Raw genomic sequence first — 24,627 nt, forward strand, 5'->3', positions numbered from 1 at the left:
TCAGGTACACATTGGTTTGCATCCTGGTGCTGCCACTTATTAATTCTGGACAAGTTATTTGATCAAAACAGAGATCAAAACAGAGGTAGAAGTCTCCTTTCCTCTGACACAAAATGGCAAAGATGATATTTTCCAACTCTTACTGCTGATAAATGAATTTGTTCCTCAGAAATCTCTTAGCACAATGCCTAAGTATTCAGTAAGGGCTCAAGTGAATCTGTGCATGCTGCAGTCATTGATCTGTGTAGTTAGTTATACCTGGGTTGAGACTGGGAACCTAAACATTATTTGCTGGGAGAGAAGATGATTGTCCCTAAAGTAGAGTGGTTTGTGCATTAGACAAAAAGGAGGCATTCACATTTCACCCTTGTGTAGCCCTGAAAAGAGACAAAGAATGGGTGTGTGTGTGGAAGGGGGATTCTTACCACTGATGTCCACTGCTATACCTATTCTGAAATTTCTGGATTCTAATATAATTTTATTGGTGTAAGAGAAAATAGTTAATTCCCAAACCAAAAAAAAAGGGTGGGGTGGATTGATCTTCCTTAAGAACCATTCAGTGGGTTAGAAGATTATCTCTCGTAGTCATTTGGTTTGTTTTCAAAATTGTAGAACTGTTAACTGGACTCATGTATAAAATCTGCCACATCTGTTCTCTACACTTTGCCAAAACATACAGTCAAAAGTACACACTGTCCTAGAAAATATAGCCAGAGATTCAGCTCACATCAAACTCCAGTGCCGTCACTCCAGATGGGAGGTTAACCACAAAGGAGGCTACTCCATCATTGAGACCTGTGATGCTTTTCTGTGGTTCCAAGTCAGCCATCTCTCGGTTTTCATTGATGGTTTGTGCATTCAGGGTTACAGGGACCCCGCCTACCAACTGGTCCAGAGAATCCTTAACCTGCACCTGTTTGTCAGAACAATTCCATCCATGTCAACAGCTTATCATGTCTTTGAAAACTCAACAAGTCTGAATCATTTTCCTTCCTCTCCACCAATGCATAAATTCATTATGGTTGTTAATTCAGTAAGATTGTGTTCTTGACATATAGAAATGTTAAATTCTATTTAGTTTAATCATCTTGAATGGATTCCCCCACATATCAACCTGACTCAGAACACAAACATCATTTCATTATGGCAACAAAGATGTGACAAGATCTATGTAACCCACCTTTGCATTTCTTTAATTATATTAGGACTGAATAATGGAGAAAATGAAGCAATGGCTTCTGGGAACAATATTTTTGTGTATGAGAAACAATAAATGGATACATTTCTTTCTTATCTTCTAATTCTCACACACATATCTATGATTATATATGATATATACATACACATATATACACACACACACACACACACACACATATATATATATATGTGATTTCACTAAGGATATCTTTGTTTTATTTTTACATGTTACATAAATATATATTAAATCTCATAATATTTCATATTTTAATATGTTACATATCACTGTATATGATGGGTATATACATACTCATATTGTATAGTTATCTAAGAAGCTATAAGCACATCTAATGTATTCTTTGAGTTTGGTCAATATTGCTCTCTTAAAATTCAGTGGCCTACTGTAAATAAGTTGTAAGTGATGCATTTTAAATATAGTTGTTCCTCTGTATCCAAGACATATTGGTTCTCGGAGGATGTTCAAGGTTCCTATAAAATTCTGGCAGAGTAGACTTATACTTTAAGTTATCTCTAGATTCCTTATAATATCTAGCATAATTGAAACCTCATGTAAATAGTTGTCATGCTGAATTGTGTAGGGAATTATAATAAGGAAAAAAGTCTATGCAGTTCAATCTGCAGGTGGAATCCACATATACAGACACCAATGACATGGAGGGCTGACTGGATACCCAAGGATTTTATTAACAGTAAGTAATAGGTTTTCAAAGAAAGAATTAAAACATCATGCTCTAGGCTTTCTAAATTAAAGGCAAAATAAAAATTTCCATTTAATAATTATAATACATAACATTATTTTAATAATATATTTAACAATAATAAATATAATAAAAAATTAAAAGGATGCTTTGACTCCATACTATCAGCATTTAATAAAGGAAGAGTAGAGGAAAAAGAGAAAATTTAAGACAAAGAAGGGAGCAAAAAAGACAGAAGAAATAGAGTCAGAGACAAAAAGTGTCAAAATAGGAAGGACGGAGCGCAACACAGAGAAAGGAGAGCCCAGACAGGGTTGTGCACAGAGATGGCAGAGAAAGAAAAGCCCACAGAAAGGCACTTAGACACAGCAGAAACAAATGATGAGAGAAAGGGGTCTATTTTCAAAGAATGACCTCTTCAGCTTAAGGCTCTTTAAGAAATAAAGATATATTATGTAGTTATGTAAGAAGCTATAAGCACATCCAATGCATTCTTTGAGTTTGGTCAATCTTGCTCTCTTAAAATTCAGTGGCCCACTGTAAATAATAAACATTGTCACCAAATAATTTTAAATATTAGTATTTTTCCATTCTTTTCATTGGTGCATTGTAGTTGTATAAATGTTAGTGTTTTTGAATTTTGGATTGACAGTTTTATTTACACTAATGTAATGCAGTGTTTATTGAGGAGATACATAATGCAAGCCTGGCTTACTAAATAATGGCATGACCCTAAATGTCAATCACCCACAAGGCTGCACTGGTCTGCAATGTGCCACACCTGTGTCCACAGGAGGGTTTGACCTGACAAGGAGTCCCTCTGTGATTTGCCTCTCCAGTGCCCTTCTCTTTCCTACCTCTATACACAGAAAAAGACAAACATATTCAGCAGGTTCTCCCCAGCCCCACTTACCTTGATAGAATATGGAATCCCAGGCTTCAAGAAAAAAGAAGTAGCAATCAAGTTTAGTTTGTAGGGAGAGAGAACATATTTGATGCCAGGTACTTCTGCCTCTTCAAAAAACCCACCTAAAGAAATGGCAAGCGTGGTATTAGCATATTTGAAGTCTAATGATCTGTATGGGTATCTACATTGTCTCTAGGATTCCACAGACTTACTCTTTCTCTCACTCCCTTCCTGCACAGATGGTATCTAAAAGGGCATTAGGAAGCATTAGGTTCAACCCCCTTACTGTACAGATAAGGAGTCCAGAACGTGGTAACAGGAATAACTCACATATACAGGCATTGCATCAAACAGTTTTACACACATAATCTCATGTTGATTTTGATTCTCACCAGGAGAAAACACCGGAGTACCCGATATTCAAGCTAGATGGCCTGCAGAGCCATTTTGGATATCAGCCGGGCAGTATTATCCTTTTTCAGTTATTGAGATCCTAGAGTCCCAGTGGCTTGCCAATTACTACAGAGTGGTAGAGCTCTTCTCTAATCCCAGTCTTCAGTGAAATAAAAAGTAATACATAAAATTTAACTATAAATGAAAATAAAATGTAAAGGAGCCCTAGAAATCATTTCTACCACTTTTATGCTCTCTAAATACTTCCTAAGAGAAAGTTTTACACACAAACACACACACACACACACACACACACACTTACCTGTAGACTCTTTGACTGTTACAGCAATATAAAGGTATTTGTTGTTTAACTCTTCTAGACTGTGATATGACAGCTCTTTTACTGCTGTTTCAGAATCAAACGTGACACGAGCAGTTCCATTTATCAACTTTTTAAGAAGGGAAAATATAAGTCATTTTACATAACTTACAAGGAAAATTTAACAATCTGTATTAACTAGCCTTAAATTGAAGGCAAATGTTGAATGACTGTTTTGGCATTGTCAGTAAAATAGATGAGTGAGGCCACAGTTAGGCCCAGCAGTTGCTTCCTGCTTCATCTATGTAGAGCTACAGATGTGGAGGAGGCTGGAAGATGACAGGGAACATTAGGCCTTTTGGGTACTAGAAACACAGATACTTCTTCCAACCTCTTGCAGTGGTATCAACCTAAGACAGGAGGCTGACGCCTAAAGGTCAGTTTTCCGATGACGGGTAAGAACCATATGTTGAATTGGACAACCTACCAGGCACGGTCCATAAGCCACATTAACCTCACTCCCCCACTGGCACCAAGGCCAAATTTGGGGGCCAACAGAGGTGAGGCAAAGAACCTCACCCCCCCACTGGTGCATAGACCTATCCACAAGTATGGCTGTTGCTGGACCGGTAGTCAGTGACGGGTATGATTCAATTGCAGTGGTATCAACCTAAGACAGGAGGCTGACGCCTAAAGGTCAGTTTTTCCCATGACGGGTAAGAACCATATGTTGAATTGGACAACCTACCAGGCATGGTCCTTAAGCCACATTGCTTGTTGTTTAATTAATCAGAAGGGGGGAGATGCTGGGAGCCATTAGCCAAGTAGGTATGACAGTTTCCTTGCCAGCGTACCCCATGTTGCTGACATGTTGCAGTGACATTGAATGTAAGTGACCTTGCTCAAGGACCAAGGCAGATTAGGGTGTTCCCGGTTTTAAGATAATCGTGTTTAGGGCGTTCCCGGTTTAGGTTCCAGGTTTAAGGTTTAAGATTATTCCTGCTGGGAATAGGGCGTATCCTGCTGCCTGAGTTCCCCTTGAGTTCTCACGGGATTCAGACAGTATATTTTGGAGATAGAAGCCCAGTGGAGGTGGATTTGGGCAGAGAACGTGGATTTGGGCAGAGAACGTGGATTTTCCCCAGAACGTGATTGTAGACGGCTGGTGTGAGTTCGGGAATAAAGAGTTGCTGTTTGAATCTACAAGCTGTGTGATGGCTCATGATTGTGTGCCCAGCCAGACTGCGGCAAACCTCTGAGTCCTAATCTATCTTCAGAGGCCTCTCATGCTGCATCTGCCATTAGCCAAAAGTTTGTTGAATTTATATTTAATTTGTACTTGGCTATTTATAATTTTAAACACTAACTATAAAACATATCACAAAGTAAAGGGGTATCAGGTGAAGCCATGTCATATTTATTACTTTGCCTTATTTTTTATTCTAAAATACTTTGACTTGAAGCTGGGCATTTTTATATGGTTTAGCTTTATTTACTTTATCTTTTTTTTTTTTAAAGGACGCTAAGGATTGGACCCAGGGCCTCACATATACTAAGAACTTAGTCTATGACTCAGCTACACACCTGCCCTGATTTAGCTTTAAATCTCAGCATCAAGGGTAGAATTTTGCATTTTAAAGACATTAAACTTATATTCTAAACACATAAGGATTTTTAAAAAGCAGAGAATAAATAATTGATGAAAAATACATGAGTATGCAAAAGTAAGGTAAAATGACATAAACTCTTATCACCCATCGTATAATGTAAACAACACTGAAGAGAGGAAAAGGGGCCAGGGCTCTAATCTCAGTTCTAACAATCACTAGCCCTTAACCATGAACAAATAGTCTCCCAAATATTTATAGAAATCTACACTTTGCAAGGAGATATGTTGTCTCCGGTCATATGGTGGGAATGATTTGGACCTGCAAAGAGTTTAATGTTGAAAATGATAGATAAGTAAATAAGCCATTATGAAAAGGAAGGAATATTCCCCCTTGACATTGACATTTTGGAAAGGATAATCTTTGATGTTTGGGGAAGGAAGGGAGAAATGGAACAAGTTCAGCTGGCAAGAGGATGATGCCCGGGTCTTTATCTCAAGGGCAACCAGAAGCCAATGGAGGGTATTAAGCTTCAGCTTCCACACCTATGCTGAACGAGGGATTGGACCAGAGGGTTTTGAAATACCTCACAGCTCTCACGGCATCCTTAGGTATGAGTGAACACAGCATCTCACCTTGGTGTTTTGCATTGCTTTTGGCATCATTTCCTTTTGATCATCTTTTACGTCTTCTCTTATTCCAAAAGTGACATAAACTTCAGCCTCAGTAACTGTTTTATTGTAGAAATATCTGTCAAACAATACCATAAAATAGTTTTGCCCAAACACTTACAAGATTCAGATAAAAAGTAGCAATTTGAAATCACATAAAGCACTTGATACACTTCCATCCACGGTTACACTTCATAAAGCCACAGTAAGAAATCTAGAGTATGGATTTTTATTACTATGAGAGAAATGATAGAGCTGATCTTGGGGAGATGAAGACACTCAGCTTCAGGCCCTTCCTCCAGCCCATGTTACTTCCTGGATGATCTTGACATCAGTGGGAAGCAACTCCTTGTTTCATGTGTGTTTCTTTAAAAGTAGCATGCCTGATCTTCCTGTTAGTTAAAACTTCTTTAAAAAAAAAACAACAGCATATTCCTTTTTAATTTAGAACTAAGTAATAAAGTGAATTTTCTGCATCTCAAATAATACTATATCAAGAGCTAACTTTCCTCATTCATGGTTTGAAAACACTGCCTCCATTACAAGAGCTTAGTTTCTATAATTTTCTCTCAAGTGTGCCATTTACAGGGGTATAGACTAACTGACACTATTTCAGGTAAGAGTAAATGCTTACAAAAGAAGCAGTATGGGGTAGTGTTGGAGGGCACGGACTCCAGAACCAACAAGCTGTGCAACTTACTAGCTGTGTGATCGTGTGCAACTTATCTAGCATTTATCCACCTCAATTTTGTACTTGTGCTATGGAGAGTTGTTGGAAAATTAAATGTACTGATATACGGAGTTCTCAGAAAACCACCTTGCCCAGGTAGCTATATAAATTGGTTATTAACAACTACATTATATTGACATTTCTAAATGACCTTGGTTCTTGTGATAGCTTGCTACAACACTAACCCCAATTCTCTCCCTCTCCCTGGATCCACAACATTGGTAGCCCTTGCCTGCAGAAGGCATGGGAGGAGCCTACTTCCTCTGGGCTGGCCTTGTAACTTGCTTTGGACAAAAGAATATGGTGGAAGTAAGAGTGTGCCAGTACCAAGCGTAGGCTCCTGAGAACTTTTCTGATTGCATTTCTGTCAGAGCACTGCTGCTGCTGAAGGCTAGCCTGCTGGGTAGGATACCTGTATGGTCCAAGCACTCTTAGCCTCCACCCCTGCCAGCTATTGACAGCTAGTGAATAAGACCTACCTGTACTCGCCACCCCACCCCCAAGATGACCTGTGTACTGAGTGGAGCACACTTGGTTATTAACAACTACATTATATTGTAGGGTGAGCCTAGCTGACGTCAGCCTGGCCCAGGTCAGCAGAACTGCCCAGCTGACTCGTAAACAGTGGTGGTTTCAAGGCATTGGGTTTTTAAAGTTATGGAGCTTTTGCTGGCTGAGTAAGCCACTAAAAATGACAAGAAGTGAAGAATTCATATTTCAGCCCAGATATGCTAAGTCATCCTGGTTTCTAAATGAATACATAGAGTTTAAATATTTAGGACCTTTTCCTTTTTTCTTTATTTCTTCTTCTTCCCCTGCCGCCCACTGATGAATAACCAAAAAAACTAAAATCAGAATCAGCTAAAATCAGAATAAGCAAATAAACTATGAGCACAATGTTTCCTAGTTTAGCTGGGTAATAAAAAAAAACCCACAAAACTTTCTTACCTTGCTTTTATAGTAATTTCAAAATTCTTAAAGTTCTTGTAACCAATGAAATTGCCTTCTGGTTCTATTGATACAGAAAAATGTGGCAAGACTGAAAATAGAAAGGAGGAGGAATATTACCAGGTGAATTAGGCCTTGAAAACACAGCAAAGGGCTCTCCTTGCTGGTACCTGGGCAGGCTGCACCATCAACACCACATCTGCCTTGGCATCACCACTGTCATCAGCAACAATGCCCCTGGGAAGCCTTTACCCACTCAGTCCAGCCTCCCCACTGGAAGCCCCTGGCTTCTTCCATTTTGGTTATAACGTACATTACAGGCAACAGGTTACTCCCTCCACTAAATATGGGCTCCTTCAAAACAGACAAAAGGCTGTTCTCCATTTTTATATATCTCCCTTCACCCTTCTCCTAAGTCCTTTACAAAGTATGTGTTCAATGAGTATTTATTAAATTGAGAATATAAAAGGAAAATTCTGTTGAACAACAGCAGATGAGGTAGACAGCGAAGATGGGAGGGGAGGGGAGGGTGGATAGTAGGGGATAGAAAAAGTAGCAGAATACAACAGTCACTAATATGCCATTATGTAAAAATGTGAGTGTGTAACCGATGTGATTCTGCAATTTGTATTTGGGGTAAAAATGGGAGTTCATAACCCAATTGAGTCAAATGTATGAAAGATGATATATCATGAGCTTTGTAATGTTTTGAACAACCAATAAAAAATAAATAAATAAATAAATTACTATATAAAAAAAAAAAGGAAAATTCTGGTCTATTTAGCATCTCCCATTTTCATCTAGTAAAAAAAAAAATGTATCTAGTCTGCAAGTGCCAGCATGCAACTCTGATGTTGGAAAAGGGAGAGAGAACTCCCAATTAGAGATAAGAATGAACATCAATGTCAAATTTTAAAATAGGACCAAAAGGAGACAGGGGTCTAATTTTTTTTCTTTTATCTCTTTAGTGTCTTGATTGCCCAAGAGAAAATGATTCAATCTGTTGAAATGGCACTGTCTTCTCTTTATGCTAACTCAGGCCACATCCAAGGGTCATGGATTCGGATTCTGATGACCTGCACTACAGTTAATAGAAAACTGGGTGATTGCATGGAATGGATATTGTGGACAGAGAGTGACCTAGAGAGGGGTGAGTCAGCTGCAGCTGTGGCTCACAGGTCTTCTAGACATTGAAAGTAGAAGAAACAGAATGAAGCAGTCTGTTGCTGTGGGCTGTGTTCCTGTTCTTCAGAGACCAAGGCAGGTGTGCTCTCTCCAGCTGACACCTGCTCGCCATATAGCAGCACACACCTATCAACAGGGACACAGGGATGACTAAGACAGACAGGAACAAGCAGGAAAGATAGGACAGGTATCTAATTACACAGATACACACCCAAGCTACAATGATGGGCACTGATGTGATGTACAGGGATCCCATGCAGGGAAAGGAGTTCAAGGAAACCTTCCTGTGGCTTTTCAACTTGGACATGAGCCATGAGCAGGAGCTGGCTGGGCAAGGAGGGAAGGGAAGAGTGTTGGAAGCAGAGGGAACATCACGTGTAAAGCCCCCAGTGCTGCAGGTCAGAGAGGTCAGGAGTGAACTCAAGTGAGGATGAGGAAGAGCTCAACAGGGCAAAGTCTAAATAAGGATTTTGATTTTCATCATGAGAGGAATAAGAAGTTTTGGGGTTCTTTCTTTCTTTTCTTTTTTTTTTTTTTTGGCTAATACCAATCAAGGTCACTTGGAAGCAGAGACACCAGATGGGAGGCTTTAGCAGTCGTCCAGGAGAGAGCCTAGTGATGAACAGACCAGGGTGGCTACAGAAAGTAGCAGAAGCATGAGGAGAAAATGAGGTCAGTTTGAATACCATGCCTCTGGGAGCCTATAATCTTTCAGGTTGTGTTTCAGTATAAAATTTTTGGTACTGTTTTCCTTGATGTTAAACTTTTTGTTAAGTATTGATCCTTCTATCATTGTGAATCTCCTGAGAGAATGAAAAATGACTTCAGGCTGAAGAAAGTTAAAGTTGATAGCAGAGCATATGAATATTCTATTAAACTACTATAAGAACTGCAGAGATTAAGCTATTCACATGTTAATTGTTAGTTCATTAATATGATTGATTTCAAATAAGAGTACCTGAAATTTCAAATTAATGTTAGGGATTTGTGAGCTGGAAGGAGCATAGCACTGGACTTCATAAGGAAACTCGATCATCTTTCTTCTGTCACTAAGTGACTGAGACTTGAGTGATTCATTTATTTGTTTTCCTGAGTTTTACTCTCCTCATCTGTTTATTTCTCCTAAAATCATCATTCTCCAAAGGACTTAATAGTCAAGCTCTTTAGGGGACTAGGCTCTTCCAACTCTATGAAGAGGAACCCAAGCACAGAGAAGCTGGTGACTTGCTCAAGGTTAACAAAAGCAACATTGAACTCAGAACTTAGACATTCAACAAGTCCTCAGCCACACCAGCCGGCAGCCCTATCTTTATCTGTGAAGATTTTGCTTTAGGCACATTAATTAAAAGAATTACTTCAAAAGCCCTAACTTTTAGCAGGTAGACTTTTAATTGTTAGAAATTACCATATTTTTTAATTTGAAAGTATGTGGCTCCAGTTGTTGAGAAGTCCTCTTTATATTTAGCTTTAATTGTCCATAAACCGAATCTGTGGAAGCAAGATGTTTAATATTATAGCTGTGATAAAATATTTTTAATTCACTCAGGGAAACTGAATAAATTCCTATTTTAAAGAAGTTACAATGAAAAAATATATATACTTATACACATGTTTATATATATCTTCTAAGTAAATGTTTTGTTTACGTGATATTTTTAAACAATAAACAGAAATAATTGAATATTTTGGGGATTATAGAAATTTTTAGTAATTAGTTCTTCGTATATTGGTTTATTTTTCCAAGGCTTTGTTTTTATTCTTTTTCTTTGAGGTATTGGAGATTGAACCCAGGGGCTCTCTACCACTGAGCTACATCCCCAGCCTTTTTTTCTTTTCTTTTGAGATAGGGTCTATCTAAGTTAGCAGGGTGACCTCGAACTTGTGATCCTCCCACTTCAGCCTCTGGAGTCACTAGGATTATAGGTTTGCATTATGATACCCACCTATTTTAACTTAATTTAGATTCATAAGCTTTGATTTGAAGAATTGATGATAACTTGAAATTTATTTAATCCTGGAGCTTAACTATGTTACCATAACACTGAAGTCCCAATAGAGCAGCAAATTCATAATAATAATAAATCTGGAAACATACACAATATATAGGTCAAGCATATGTGGATAATAATATTCACACCTTTTGTAAATGAAATTCTGGTTGGAGACAAGTTATGGTTTCTTTAAGAAGGAAAATGACCTACTTACCAAACAACCTTTATTCAAAAATATTTACTGGGCACTAGATAATGCACTAGAGATGTAAAAATGAACAAAATAGCTGGGCATGATGGCATACATCTGTAATCCCAGTGGCTCAGGAGGCTGAAGAAGGAGGATCACAAGTTCAAAGACAGTCTCAACAACTTAGCAAGGCCCTAAGCAACTTAGCAAGACCCTATCTCAAAATAAAAATAAAAAACAAAAAGTTCTGGAGATGTGACTCAGTGATTAAGTATCCCCACCCCCCCAAAAAAAAGAACAAAATAGAAGAAACCTGTTCTTCATGGAGCTAATAGGCCACATGAGTTCAAATTGTCACTTTTCTATTTACTAACAGGTTTAACTTGAGTAAGTTTACTTAACCTTATTTTGAAATGACAAAAAGAACACCTACCATAAGATTGATTGTCAATTAATGTTAATATTATGACTATGATTATTAGTATCATCATAACTCAATGAGTATTTACCAAGAGCCTATTATGTTGAAGTTCTGTGATATATCAGTGAGCTATATGGACAAGGCCCCTGCCCTCAAGGAGTTTACAAAATAGTGTGGAAGAAAAGGCAAGCTGATTAAAACGTAAACAACTACCATATTGAAATAAGTGTCATGAAAAAAATACACAAATATGGAGATAAAGAAAGTGAGGGACTCCATAGATCGATAGCCTTTTTGCAAAGGCAGCATTTTCCCTGAGGCCTAAAGATGACAGGAAGCTTGCTCTGTGAAGGACAAGGTGAAGCACACTCTAAACATGGGCAACAGGCTGGGGAAACTACTGGTCAGTCAGATTCCCATTGCCAGTACATTATCTCCCAGTGACACAAGATAGAGACACCATAATAGTAGTGAAGTAATAGGCTTGATTCTGTACTCTACGGCATGTAGCATTTTCAAGAAAGGACACAATTTGTAAATCATTCAAATTATCAAAGTCTCCCAATTTCAGTCCAAATTTTTAGGAAATGACTTGATAATATAATGAATTAAATGTTAACTCCCCTCTAGAGGACAGAGGAGAAATGACCATAAAAATATTGTGCCTCAAAGTTACAATGCAGCCATCTCTAAGTGCCCTTGTGGTATGAGTCCTCCTCTATTTTAAGTTCCTTCAAAGCAGGTATTGTGGATTCTTGATTTCCATTGGGCACCTCTGCTTCCCATGGTGATTTACACATGCCAGGAATGTGTTCATTATTGGTGTGTTACATCAGATCCTGTGCAGACACGATTTTAAGTCCTTTCACGTGAAGACCAATGAGGAAATGACAGTCCAACTGTCCCCACGTTGGACTCTGCCTTCTGGTGGTCTATGCAGACAGAAACTACAGAGGACCTGATTATCTAACACCTAGGCAAGGAATGGCACCACGCCAGTCTCTTGGACCCATAGCCTACAGGATTCCTTCAGAGGTGGGAGGTGATGCTTTTGATGAAAAGAATCCCAAGGACTATTTTTGTCTCTTCCCAATTGTTATTTCTGTATGTTAAGATAATGAATGAGAAGTACTGGGATTTTTTTTTTCCTCTTTTGAGACATGGTCTCACTATGTAGCCCATCCTGGCCCCCATCTCCTGGGCTTAACCAAATCTCCTACTTCTGCCTCCTGCAAGGTCTATCAACTCCTCTGGCCAGGCTCTAGTACTAAGGATGACCCCATCCCCCAAGGAACTGATCCAACTTTTCCAAAGACTGAAGACTTTGCATATCCACATTTGTGACATCTTTTGTTAACACTAGGTGGCTCCATTTGACTGTCTGCTTCAAGGTCAAAAGTTCCTGATGTGCTTTGTAGAGGGAACTTTATCAAGTAAACTTATTTTTACATACATAGGATTAGATGGAATCTTGAAGTCAGGAAAAGAGATAATCCCAGTATAATCATTTTCTTCTACTATGTCAACTTCTGATCCTTCAGGATCCTTAAAATAAAAACAAACACACCCTTGTCTTAGTTTATTTTCTGTGGCTGGATGGAATATCTGAGAGACTGGGAAATTGGTGAAGAACAGAGATTTATTTAGGCTCACTGTTCTGGAGCCTTGGAAGTCCAAGAGGATGGTGCTGGCATCTGGGGGGACCCTGGTCCTGTTTCCCTTATGGTGGAAAAGGGGAAGGGCAAACAAGCCCATGGGAAAGAGTTTGCTCTGATGACAAATCCTCTCCCAGAGAAATCACCTGCTCCCCTGAGAATGGCCTAATTCATTCATCAGGGTGGAGCCTTCTGACTCCTCCCCTGACCCCACCTCCCAACACTGCTTCACCTGAGCTTGGGGCACATACTCAATCCACAGCAGCCCTGAAAGCCCAGAAACCACATTTTAACAAATTTCAACTAATTATATGATCTTTGACCTGCAAAAACACTTACCAACCAACACTCCTCTTTTCAAATTAAATATGAAAGACAAAATTCTGTTTAATGTTATTGAAGGCAAATATTGTTTGTTTAAAGCCACTTCCTTCCTGTTTTTGGAAGCTCTCCTGTCTGTCCTCATCATTTGGAAGAGGCTCTACTCTCTATTTCACAATTTAATAAAGAAGTGTAACAAAATGTAAACAACAGCAAAGTATCCCTGAGGCTTCTAATAAATGAAATGTGAGCCTAGCAGGCTTTAGAAATATCAGAATTTATTTTTTATATGTGTTCACTTAAAATTCTCCAACGCAAATATTCTGCAAACTGAATTTTATTAGCTAGACAATTTATAAATGTGCAGTGTGGGCCCTGTTTAAATTTATCTTTGTTTATTTAGTTTTTTGTTTGTTTTTATGGTGCTGGGGATCGAACCCAGTGCCTCACACATGACTAAACCAACTTGAAAGTTCTCATAAAATGTCCCTGCATGCTTCATTTTGCATTTGGTTTAGCATATTATTAGGATGAGGTTTTGTGGGTCTTGGAACTACACTTGGAGGTCAGGTTGAACCTTAAATGAAAATCTAAGCACTATTTATCCAGATTTAAATTCATGGTTGGAATTTTAAGCTTTTTTTTCCTCTTGAATGACAAACTGTAACAATTACAAAAGCCTATTTTGAGGAAGAAACTACACTTGTAGCTAAGTAGCTTCCCTGCTGTTCTTCATCTAATCATCAGTTTACAGGATCCATCTAATATGATCTTTCTGAGTAATCTTTTCAGGAAATTTACTGACTCCCTGCAGCTGTTGGATCAGCTCCTCTTCCTTCCCCTCCCTGGGGAAGCTCTTACTTGGGATCACTGGCATCCATTTTCTGTGTGATGCCAGGATTCGGCTTCACTCACGTTCAACCATGAGACCTGGGCTAGAGAGCCTGCGTCCACAGCCCTGGTATTCTCCAATAGAGCTGAGGTTGCTTCTGCTTAGTTCTCTTCCAGACAGTCTATCAGCCTGGAGTTTATTTACTCTTCTCACTTTTTAGTCTTCCTGCTCCATAGATGAACTCATGCTGTTTCTTAAATGGAATGGTATTTATTATTGTAAAAGAACCTATGTCTGTGTTACGGTTTAGATATTAGATGTCCTCCAAAAAGTCATGTGTAAGAAGTGACACGATTTGGTTATAAGATTATTAATCTAATCAGTGCATTAATCCACTTGAAAGGATTAATTGGGTGGTTAGCTGTAGGCAAGCAGGGTATGGCTGGAGGAGGTGGGTTATTGGGGGTATGCACTTAGGGTTTATATTTTGTCCATGATGTGGGGGCACCTGCCCCCAGCCCCTCTGCTTCTTGGTGGCCATGCCTTGACCTGCTTTCCTCTACCACACTCCTGCAACATATCCAGCCTGATATTGGGCCCAGAGCAATGAAGCTGGTCATCTACAGTCTGAGACCTCTTTGTTTGTTTAAAGCCACTTCCTTCCGGTTTTGGGAAATAAAATAAATAAAATAAACTCCTAAAATAAAAATAAACTCCTAAAATTGTTTTTGTCAGTTCTTTTAGTAGTAGCAGCAAAAATTCAAGTCAATTCCTTTCAATAAGGCCCAGTTCAAGGGTTTCTTTATTTATTCCAGAAAGCATTACATATGCCTTCACTCTCACCCTATTTTGCTTTCCTCTGAGCTTCTGTCACCTACATTATTTTTCCTACTGCATAATTGGTTTAATTTATATTCTAATATAGTTTTTCTCTCTAGTATCTACTCTTTTGTACTTGAATTCTGACAAGGATTTGTTATTTTTCAGAAGAGGTGACCCAGCCTATTATAAAAGATCATTACCCCTATACCTACTATTAATAAGTGAGTAGTTATGAGTAATTGAAGTATTTTATTTCCCCATAAAAATATCCTAGGTATGTGTGGAAACTGGGTAAAATTGTCAGTTTATTATATTCTTACTAACTGGGTAAGACCATGGAAGTTTATTACACATCTTTTGTTATGTATGTCATGTCTGACAAATGGCTGATAATAGCTCATGTCATAGTTCAACAAAAATTTCTACACATGTTAGCATACTAGTTATTAAACCCTAAGTTCCTTAAAAGTAAGAACTATGGATTATAATTCTTCATCTTAAATCATGCAAATCAAAAATCAATGCATAAGACAGATATTCAACTAATTCTTAGTGATTGATGGGTATTCTTAAAGATGAAATAATAAAGGATGTATTTAAACAGTTTAAATAAAATAAAATTCTTCAACTTGTTGAGATTTAATTTTTATTAGTTTTTTTATGTATTTATATTATAGACATATACATCTATAATGCTATTTTGATAGTAGATGCTTAATAACCATTTATGGGATATTGAATGATTGAGTGTAGAGTAAGGACAGGATTATAGAATAGGACTTTTGAGTTAATATTATTTAAATAAATCATATACTTACAATGAAAGTTAAAACAGTTTTTCTTTTGGCAGGCTTCCAATCATCATTCAGAGAATAAACTCTAACCTTTACTGTAAAAAAAATTAATATAATCAAAAACTGTGCTAAGCATAAGAATATTTTGATGTTTAAAAACAATCATCCTTAAAAGAAAAATTATCATTTTAAAAACTTAATAAACAATCAATACCTGATAATCTTTATTTAAAGCCAGGCACAGTGGCACACGCTTATAATCCCAGTGGCTCAGGAGGCTGAGACAGGAGAATTGCAAGTTCCAGGCCAGCCTCAGAAATGGCGAGGTGCTAAGCAACTCAGTGAGACCCTGTCTCTAAATGAAATACAAAATAGGGCTGGGGATATGGCTCAGTAGTTGAGTGCCCCTGAGTTCAATCCCTGGTACCAAAAAAAAAAAAAAAAAAATACTTAAAAGAAAGAAAATGTCATTTTGTAGATGTTGATATTTCTAAAAATTCTTTATGTTAAAGGGAATCCTCTAGAATTTCTTTAAAGAGTTACTTCTCCAGTAATTTCTTTTTTTTTAAATTTTGGTTCCAAATATTGATTGAATTCAGGAGTATTCAACTACTGAGCCACATCAGAAGCCCTTTTTATCTTTTATTTTGAGACAGGGTCTCAGTAAGTTGCTTAGGGCCCCACTAACTTGCTGAGGCTAGCCTTGAACTTTTGATCCTCCTTCCTCAGCCTCCAGATGTGCTGGGATTACAGGCATCCACCACTGCACCCAGCTCTCCCAGTGAATTTAAAGTACAATTTATTTTATTAAACAAGTCATGATAAATATAACTATAGTATAAAATTAGTTATATTAGGCCATTATTTGTTACAGATATCATAAGTAGCAAAATAGTGACATCTATCATATGGTTATATAAAAGAATAAAATATTGTTTTATATTAGGGTTAAAGATTTCAATGAAAAGTTGGGAGTTTGAATCAGACCTTACATACTTTATCACCTACAAAATCCAACAAGGCCCCAAATAGCTTTATTGCAAAAGGCAGCTTTAAATTATATGTTTTTGTTACATTTATTACGTCAGGTCTTTCCAATATTTTCTCATTCTTAGAAGTGTAATGCCAGGGGGATGGGGTTGTGGCTCAGTGGTAGAACGCTTGCCTAGCTCATGTGAGGCCCTGGGTTCGATCCTCAGAACCACATAAAAATAAATGAATAAACGTTTGTGTCCAACTAAACTAATAAATAAATAAATATTTTAAAAAAGAAGTGTAATGCCAGGGGCTTATATTGTTAATTTTCTTTCTGTCAATTAATACATCCCTACTTTAAAAACATATCCTCTGTTCATCTTCCACCTCTTTGCTGTTTGATAAACACTGACCAAGTGCCTTCTAAGGACATGTTGTAATTTCTCTAAGGTTTTGCTGATGCCTAAATCATTTCATGGCCAAAGTTCTATCCACATAATAAAACTGGATTGGTATTATAAGCCCAATATGATTTACAGGATCAGTAAATAACAAGGACATTGTTAAGGAAAGCACTGATAGCCATGAAAGGTCCCAGATATTGGGTATTAGACTAGGTACTTACTAGATAGTGACTCTGACCCTAGATGGTAGGCAGGGTAAACAGGACCCAGTCAAGGAGCATCATTAATACAGGAAGAAGAAAGGGCGAGGTTGTGCTTGTTTCTAGGTATGATCAAGCTTAAAAGACCTGACTTGTGTGGGGTAGAGACTGTTAACTTGTCACCAAGCCATCCTCAAGGGGCAGGAGATGGCACTGCTCCAGCAAGGACATTCTGTCTAACATGATGGCAATATCCCCACCCTCTCTAGACCTTTCCATTGAGAGGATTGTAACAGGTGCCCCTGCTGAAGAGGTAGTGGTACTGCCATGTCCCACCTCAGTGTTGATGCCAACTCCACCAACATTTAGCAAGTCCCCACTGTGTGCCAAATTTTTCAACAAAACCTACTGGTTCTGCCTTCTTTCCCCAAAACTATCACTAATAAAATGTCAGAGGCTCCCCCGTGTACAGACACATCTCTCATAATCCTGTCTCTGGCGTGGTCAAGAGGCAAAGATGGTGAGGAGGAGAGATGGAGAGGTGAAGGCTTTGCATACATGACCGTGTGGGCAGAATCATGCTTTTCTAGGTTTAACTTTTGGTCCACTGAGAATATTTCCAGGCACTCCTCACTAGGGTTAGACTGGCTATTCTGCTTTTCCCCTCTAACAAAACAGTGTGTTTAACAGACATTTTCTCAGGTAGAAACTCTTTGAAAATTAATATCCACACATTTCTGTGAGCTGGTGTATTCTCTGCTGAAACACCTAATCCCCTTGGCTTGGATTTGTTTCCCCAGTTTGGGGATCTGCTCCAGAGTAAATTTTTCATGTATGTGGTTCTATAATAAGTTATTTTCCCATTGCCAAAATTGTATTTGCAATTAAGTCTTACATTTGTTTAATAGATAAGCTCAACATTTTACAAAGTTTAATAAGTGAAATAACTGTGACAGACCAGATAATTAAATTGTTTATTCCATAATTTATTTAGCAATTTCTCCCTAAATTAAAATGCTATTTGCAAATATAAAAGTCTTTAGGACTGAGTCTCTTGAGCAGGGTTGAAAACCTGTCTCCAATTTCAGGTGTTAAAAAGTTCTACAACACAGTGTCAATTTTCCCCAGAGAAGGAAGAATCTTGCACTCTACCTGACTGGTGTGGAGTGTAAACAGGTTTGTCTGTATGAACGAAGAGATATCCATTGTCATAGCTTATTGGCATTTTTTTTGATTTTGAAAAATGCTTTGATACGACTTCCAAATACACATATGAAACAGAGCCTTGTTCTCCAGACAGTTGTTTGGGTTGTATCTGTAAAAGAAAATATTGCTAGAAAAGAGAAAAGTAATTCTAGGGTTCTAGGACAAGTTGACTTTCTCAACACCACTGCAACCTCATTAAAATAAAAAATGAGTGTGTGTATCTCACCATTAGTGAAGTAGATTGGGATTCAGAAGAGTCAATTAAATTTACCCAAAGCCCTTTCAGTGTCAATTATTATCAACCTTATCTTTAAGAACGGGACAGTTGGGGCTGGGGATGTGGCTCAAGGGGTAAGGCGCTTGCCTGGCATGCGCGGGGCGCTGGGTTCGATCCTCAGCACCACATAAAAATAAAAGATGTTGTGTCCACCGAAAACTGAAAAATAAATATTAAAAAATTCTCTCTCTCTCAAAAACAAAAAACCAAACAAACAAAACGGAAAGTCTCCTTGGTTCCATGTTTGCTAAATTTACACATTCTTAATGCAGCCACTGCTACAGAACTGATGAGAAACTTCTGCCTGGTCGGCTCCCTGATGAGCCCTGCTCTCCACGGCCTCTGGCAGCCTGGCTTAGGCTTTGCACACTCTGTGCCCATCACACACTGCTGCTCCTGGGCCACGGTGCATGCTTCCCAGTGTGAGCATGTAATTATACTCATCCCCTTTACCTTCAATGATATGTGATTTTACACAAAAAATATGTAATAAAAGGAAGCACAGTGTTTCTCAGAAAATTAGGATTTAAAACACGTTGAAAATAAATACTAAAACCAAAGCTATAGAATTACATATTTGAGATTATTGTAGAAATTTTGAAAACATTGTAAAAATCTGTAGTATTCTATGCTCAGATTACTATGCAAAGCATCTTGATTTCCTTCTCCACTCTTAAGAAACAACACGCATGATTCTGTAGTGTAACCTGGAATGAATAAGATTTGAACGTGGGTCAATGGACTTGTCCTTAGAAGATAGTGGCACAACATCCAACAATTGGCAAAAAAGATACATTGGAATGTTAAGATAAAATTAAATGCTTCATAAACATTGATTGGTTTAAATTTAAAGGTGAACACCACAGGTAGCTAGTAGCAACCTTACAACTTATCAGATAAGGAGTGCTTACTGAAAATAACACTTGTGGGGAATGAATTTTAATTCTTAATAAACCTGAAAGTATTAGTATTTGCCATCAGAAGTTTCATGAAGTATCCCTATGCTGGCTAGAATTTATTAAGATTGATTTTCCTTAAACATGAGTAATATATGCACCACCTTTTAAAAAAATTTATTTGTTTTAATTAGTTATACATGACAATAAATGCATTTATGCACTATGATATATCATCTCATAGATGGGATATAATTTCTCATTTCTCTGAGTGTACATGTTGCAGAATCATTATTGGTGATGTAGTCGCACATATACATACAGTAATAATTTCTGTTTCATTCTGCTATATTTCCTATCTCCACATCCCCTCCCCTTCCCTTCTATCACTTTCCTCTACCTAATCTAAGGTAACACTATTCTTCCTAGTGTGTGCTGCCTTATTGTGAATTAGCATCTGCATATTAGAGAAAACATTCAGCCTTTGGTTTTGTTGGATTGGCTTATTTTGCTTAGCATGATATTCTCCAACTCCAACCATTTACTAGCAAATGCCATAATTTTACCCTTCTTTAAAGCTGAGTAATATTCCATCAAGTATATATACCACATTTTCTTTATCTATTCATCTATTGAGGGACACCTAGGTTGGTTCCATAGTCTAGCTATTGTGAATTGAGCTGCTATAAACATTGATGTGGCTGTGTCCCTGTAGTATGCTGATTTTAAGTCCTTTGGATATAAACTAAGGAGTGGGATAGATGGGTCAAATGGTAGTTCTATTCCCAATTTTCTGAGGAATCTCCATATTGCTTTCCATAGTGGTTGCTCCAATTTGCAGTCCCACCAGCAATGTATGAGTGTACCTTTTCCACCACATCCTCACCAACATTTATTGTTGCCTGTATTCTTGATGATTGGCATTCTGACAGGAGTGAGATGAAATCTTACAGTAGCTTTGATTTACATTTCTCTAATTGCTAGAGATGTTGAACACTTTTTCATATATTTGTTGATCAATTGTATTTCTTTTTCTTTGAAGTATTTGTTCAGTTTCTTAGCCAATTTATTGATTGGGTTATTTGGTTTTTTGGGGGGGCGGGGTGTTAAGTTTTTTGAGTTCTTTATATATCCTAGAGAATAATGCTTTATTGGAGGTGCATGTGGTAAAGATTTTCTCCCAATCTGTAGGCTCTCTCCTCACTTTATTAATTGTTTCCTTTGTTGAGAAGAAGCTTTTTAATCCTTCCCATTTATTGATTCTTGATTTTACTTCTTATGCTTTAGGAGTCTTGTTAAGGCCAATGTGGTGAAGATTTGGGCCTATTTTTTCTTCTATTAGGCACAGGGTCTGTTCTAGTGCCTAAGTCTTTGATCCACTTCGAGTTGATTTTTGTGCAGGGTGAGAGACAGAGGTTTAATTTCATTTTGCTACATATGGATTTCCAGTTTTGCCAGCACCATTTGTTGAATAGGCTAACTTTTCTCCAGTGAATGTTTTTGATACCTTTGTCTAATATGAAATAACTACATTTATGTCAGGCAGGGTTTGTCTCTGTGTCCTCTATTCTGTACCAATGGTCTACAAGTCTATTTTGGTGCCAATATCATGCTGTTTTTATTACTACAGCTTTGTAGTATAGTTTAAGGTCTGGTATTGTGATGCTTCCTCCTTCACTTTTCTTGCTAAGGATTGCTTTAATTATTCTAGGTCTCTTATTTTTCCAAATAAATTTTATGATTGCTTTGTCTATTTATATGAAGAATGTCATTGGAATTTTAATAGGAATTGCATTAAATCTGTATAACGTTTTTGGTAGTATGTCCATTTTGACAATATTAATTCTGCCTACCCAGGTACATGGGAGATATTTCCATCTTCTGAGGTTTTCTTCAATTTCTTTTTTTCTTTTAGTGCTTTGTAGTTTTCATTGTAGAAGTCTTTCACCTCTTTTGTTAGATTGATTGCCAGGTATTTTATTTAATTTTTAGAAACATATGACCTATCCAAACTGAATGAGGAGGTCATGCATGATTTAAATAGATCAAGTTCAAGTAATGAAATAGAAAAAGCCATCAAAAGCCTACCAGCCAAGAAAAGTCCAGGACCAGATGGATTGTTTTACAGAATTAAAAGACTTTCAAAGAAGAATTAACACCAATATTCTTAAAAGTATTCCATGAAATAGAAAAGGAGGGAACCCTTCCAAACTTATTCTATGAGGCTAATATCACCCTGATATCAAAACCAGACAAAGACACAACAAGGAAAAAAAAACTTCAGACCAATATCCCTAATGAACATAGATGCAAAAATTCTCAGTAAAATTCTGGCAAATTGCATACAAAAACATATCAAAAGGATAGTGCATGATGATCAAGTAGGGTTCATCCCAGAGATGCAGGGTTGGTTCAACATATGGAAAGTAATAAATGTAATTCATCATATTAATAGACTTAAAAACAGGAATCATTTGATCATCTCAATAGATGCAAAAAAAGCATTTGACAAAATACAGCACACCTTCATGTTCAAAACATTAGAAAACCTAGGGATAGTAGGAACATACCTCAACATTTTAAAAGCTGTATATGCTAAACCCAAGGCCAGTGTCATTCTAAATGGAGAAAATTTGAAAGCATTCCTGCTAAAAACTGGAACAAGACAAGAATGTCCTCTTTCACCACTTCTATTCAACATCATCCTTGAAACTTTAGCCAGGGCAATTAGACAAAAGAAAGAAATTAAAAGGATACAAATAGGTAAAGAAGAACTCAAACTATCACTATTTGCCAATGACATAATTCTATATCTAGAAGACCCAAAAAATTCCACCAGGAAACTTCTAGAACTAATAAATGAATTCAGCAAAGTAGCAGGATATAAAATCAACACCCATAAATCAAACACATTCCTATACATCAGTGGTGAATCCACTGAAAGAGAAATTAGGAAAACTACTCCATTCACAATAGCCTCAAAAATAAATAAATAAATAAATAAATAAATAAATAAATAAATAAAATATGCACCACCTTTTTAACTGGGGAATGAACCCAAGGGGATCTTACACTGAGCAACATACCCAATCATTTTTTAATTTTGAGACACGGCCTTGATAAATAGCTGAAATTATCTTTGAACTTGTGATCCTCCTGCCTTAGTCTCCTAAATTGCTAGGATTAATTGGTGTGCACCACTGCACCTAGCTCTATACATTTTTTAAAGGATAAAATATATAAAAGATTCTCAGCATTGACACTTGATTATTTATAACATATTTTAAAAAGACATAAATAAATATAAACCTAATATAAGGTAGAATCTTATGCTTATGACTTTTATAGAATTAAAAAGTAAAAACAGGGCTTGGGGTGTGGCTCAGTGGTAGAGCATTTGCTTAGCATGTGCAAGGCCCTAGGTTCTATCTTCAGCACCACATAAACATAAATAAATAAAATAAAGGTATTGTATCCAACTAACACTAAAAAATAAATATTTTTAAAAATCAAGACAGATGTACAAAATGAGTTCAAAAATTAGAAAAGTAACATAATTTTAAGCTCTTTATAAAATTTAAATTTTTAATTTCTTTTTAAACAACTCATTGTAGAGAAACAATGATGCAAATGAGTCCCAGAGGTCCTTTCAACTTTGATGTTTAATTTTTCTGATTCTTTTTAAATATCAGAATTTTAAATAAGAAATGAATCATAAGCATCCTCAAGTCTGTACTGCAGTATCTTAATAGAAGAAGTTATTTGGTCAAGGTTGATATTTCTATTTACTGTGGAATGCTGATGAGAGCTATTCACTTTAGTAGTCAATAGTCTTATTACTTTTGGAAGCTATGGTTTTAGAATATTTGTGTTTAAACAAATGCACACAATTTTACTTCCCAATTAGAATCTGAACATTCACTTGTATTGAAGACACAATTTTTCAGTTTAGAATTTTCTATTTCACTCAGATTAGCATTATCAACTGATAATCATCTAATAATTACACAGCGGTAGCGTGGTGCAAATGGTCAAATCTTATGTTTATCAATATTCAAATTTTGTACATATTTTATCAGAAATATTCTGCATATAAAAATAAAATGAAGGATAAATACATACCGTTAAGATTGCAGAGTTTTGGAATTTATTTTCTGGGGATAAAATAACATAGCTTGAAGAGTAACTAATTTTTTTATCAGGATAACTTTTAATAGAGACTGTTGCATCAAATGCTTCAGTGTATCCATAAACTTGAATTACAATATTTTCAGATGCTCCAACATGAAATATGTTCGGTGCTGAAATGACATAGCTGTTGAAATAGGAAAAAGTTCAGTATCTTTATAAGACATGTGTTCTTACACTGATTTTTTTCTCTCACTTGTGAGATTCAACTTAAAATAGACATATTTCAACTTAAATAATATTTAAAAATAAAAATTTATTTTGTGATCTATGATAATTTCAGCATAGTTTCTAAGAAAAAAAGAGGTTGGAATTAAGACCTGGGAAATAGAGCTGGGGATTTTGTTTATGTTTGGAAAGGTAATAATAGCAGCCAGGGAGAACTCCATGGTATTCACGGCAACATAGAAGTGGGCATTTGTTTTTCTCCCTCCCTCCCTCCCTCCTTCCCTGTCTTCCTTCTTTCCTTTCTTCCTTCCTTTCCTCCCTCTCTATCTCCTTTTCTCCCTCCTTTTCTCCCTTTCTCTTTCCTTTGACTTCCTTTCTTCCGTCCCCCTTTTTTTCTTTCTCTTCCTCCCTCTCTTCCTCCCTCCCTCTCTTTCTTTCTCCCATTGAAGTAAAAAAAAAAAAAAAAAAAAAAAATACAGGTGCTAAAAACTGAATTTCAACCCTGCCATCTGCTGGCTGAATGACTGAGGTAAAGTCACTAATTCTCCCTGAGTCCAAAATAATATATCTGTTAAAATTTCAGCATGTATTTTCTTTAAACCAGACTG

General features: G+C 37.0%; 1 protein-coding gene across 2 annotated transcripts in view; it reads right to left on the bottom strand.

The window, feature by feature from the left end:
- The window catches only part of LOC124097343 (complement C5), a 47,332-nt gene that overhangs the window by 14,461 nt on the left and 8,244 nt on the right, over nucleotides 1-24,627 (bottom strand). For both annotated transcript variants that reach the window (XM_046451781.1, XM_046451780.1), the window contains exons 2-11: nucleotides 23,786-23,978; nucleotides 18,437-18,599; nucleotides 15,730-15,800; nucleotides 12,735-12,826; nucleotides 10,085-10,167; nucleotides 7,495-7,585; nucleotides 5,781-5,895; nucleotides 3,542-3,668; nucleotides 2,833-2,948; nucleotides 728-913 (exon numbers count right to left, since the gene is read on the bottom strand). In XM_046451781.1, the coding sequence (XP_046307737.1) occupies nucleotides 728-913; nucleotides 2,833-2,948; nucleotides 3,542-3,668; nucleotides 5,781-5,895; nucleotides 7,495-7,585; nucleotides 10,085-10,167; nucleotides 12,735-12,826; nucleotides 15,730-15,800; nucleotides 18,437-18,599; nucleotides 23,786-23,978 (1,237 nt within the window). The remainder of the gene's footprint in view (nucleotides 1-727; nucleotides 914-2,832; nucleotides 2,949-3,541; nucleotides 3,669-5,780; nucleotides 5,896-7,494; nucleotides 7,586-10,084; nucleotides 10,168-12,734; nucleotides 12,827-15,729; nucleotides 15,801-18,436; nucleotides 18,600-23,785; nucleotides 23,979-24,627) is intronic.

The sequence above is a fragment of the Marmota monax genome, unplaced genomic scaffold, assembly GCF_021218885.2.
Source record: "Marmota monax isolate L192 unplaced genomic scaffold, Marmota_monax_Labrador192_F-V1.1 WCK01_AAM20220418_F8-fsc00020, whole genome shotgun sequence".
NCBI classification, from domain to species: Eukaryota; Metazoa; Chordata; class Mammalia; order Rodentia; family Sciuridae; genus Marmota; species Marmota monax.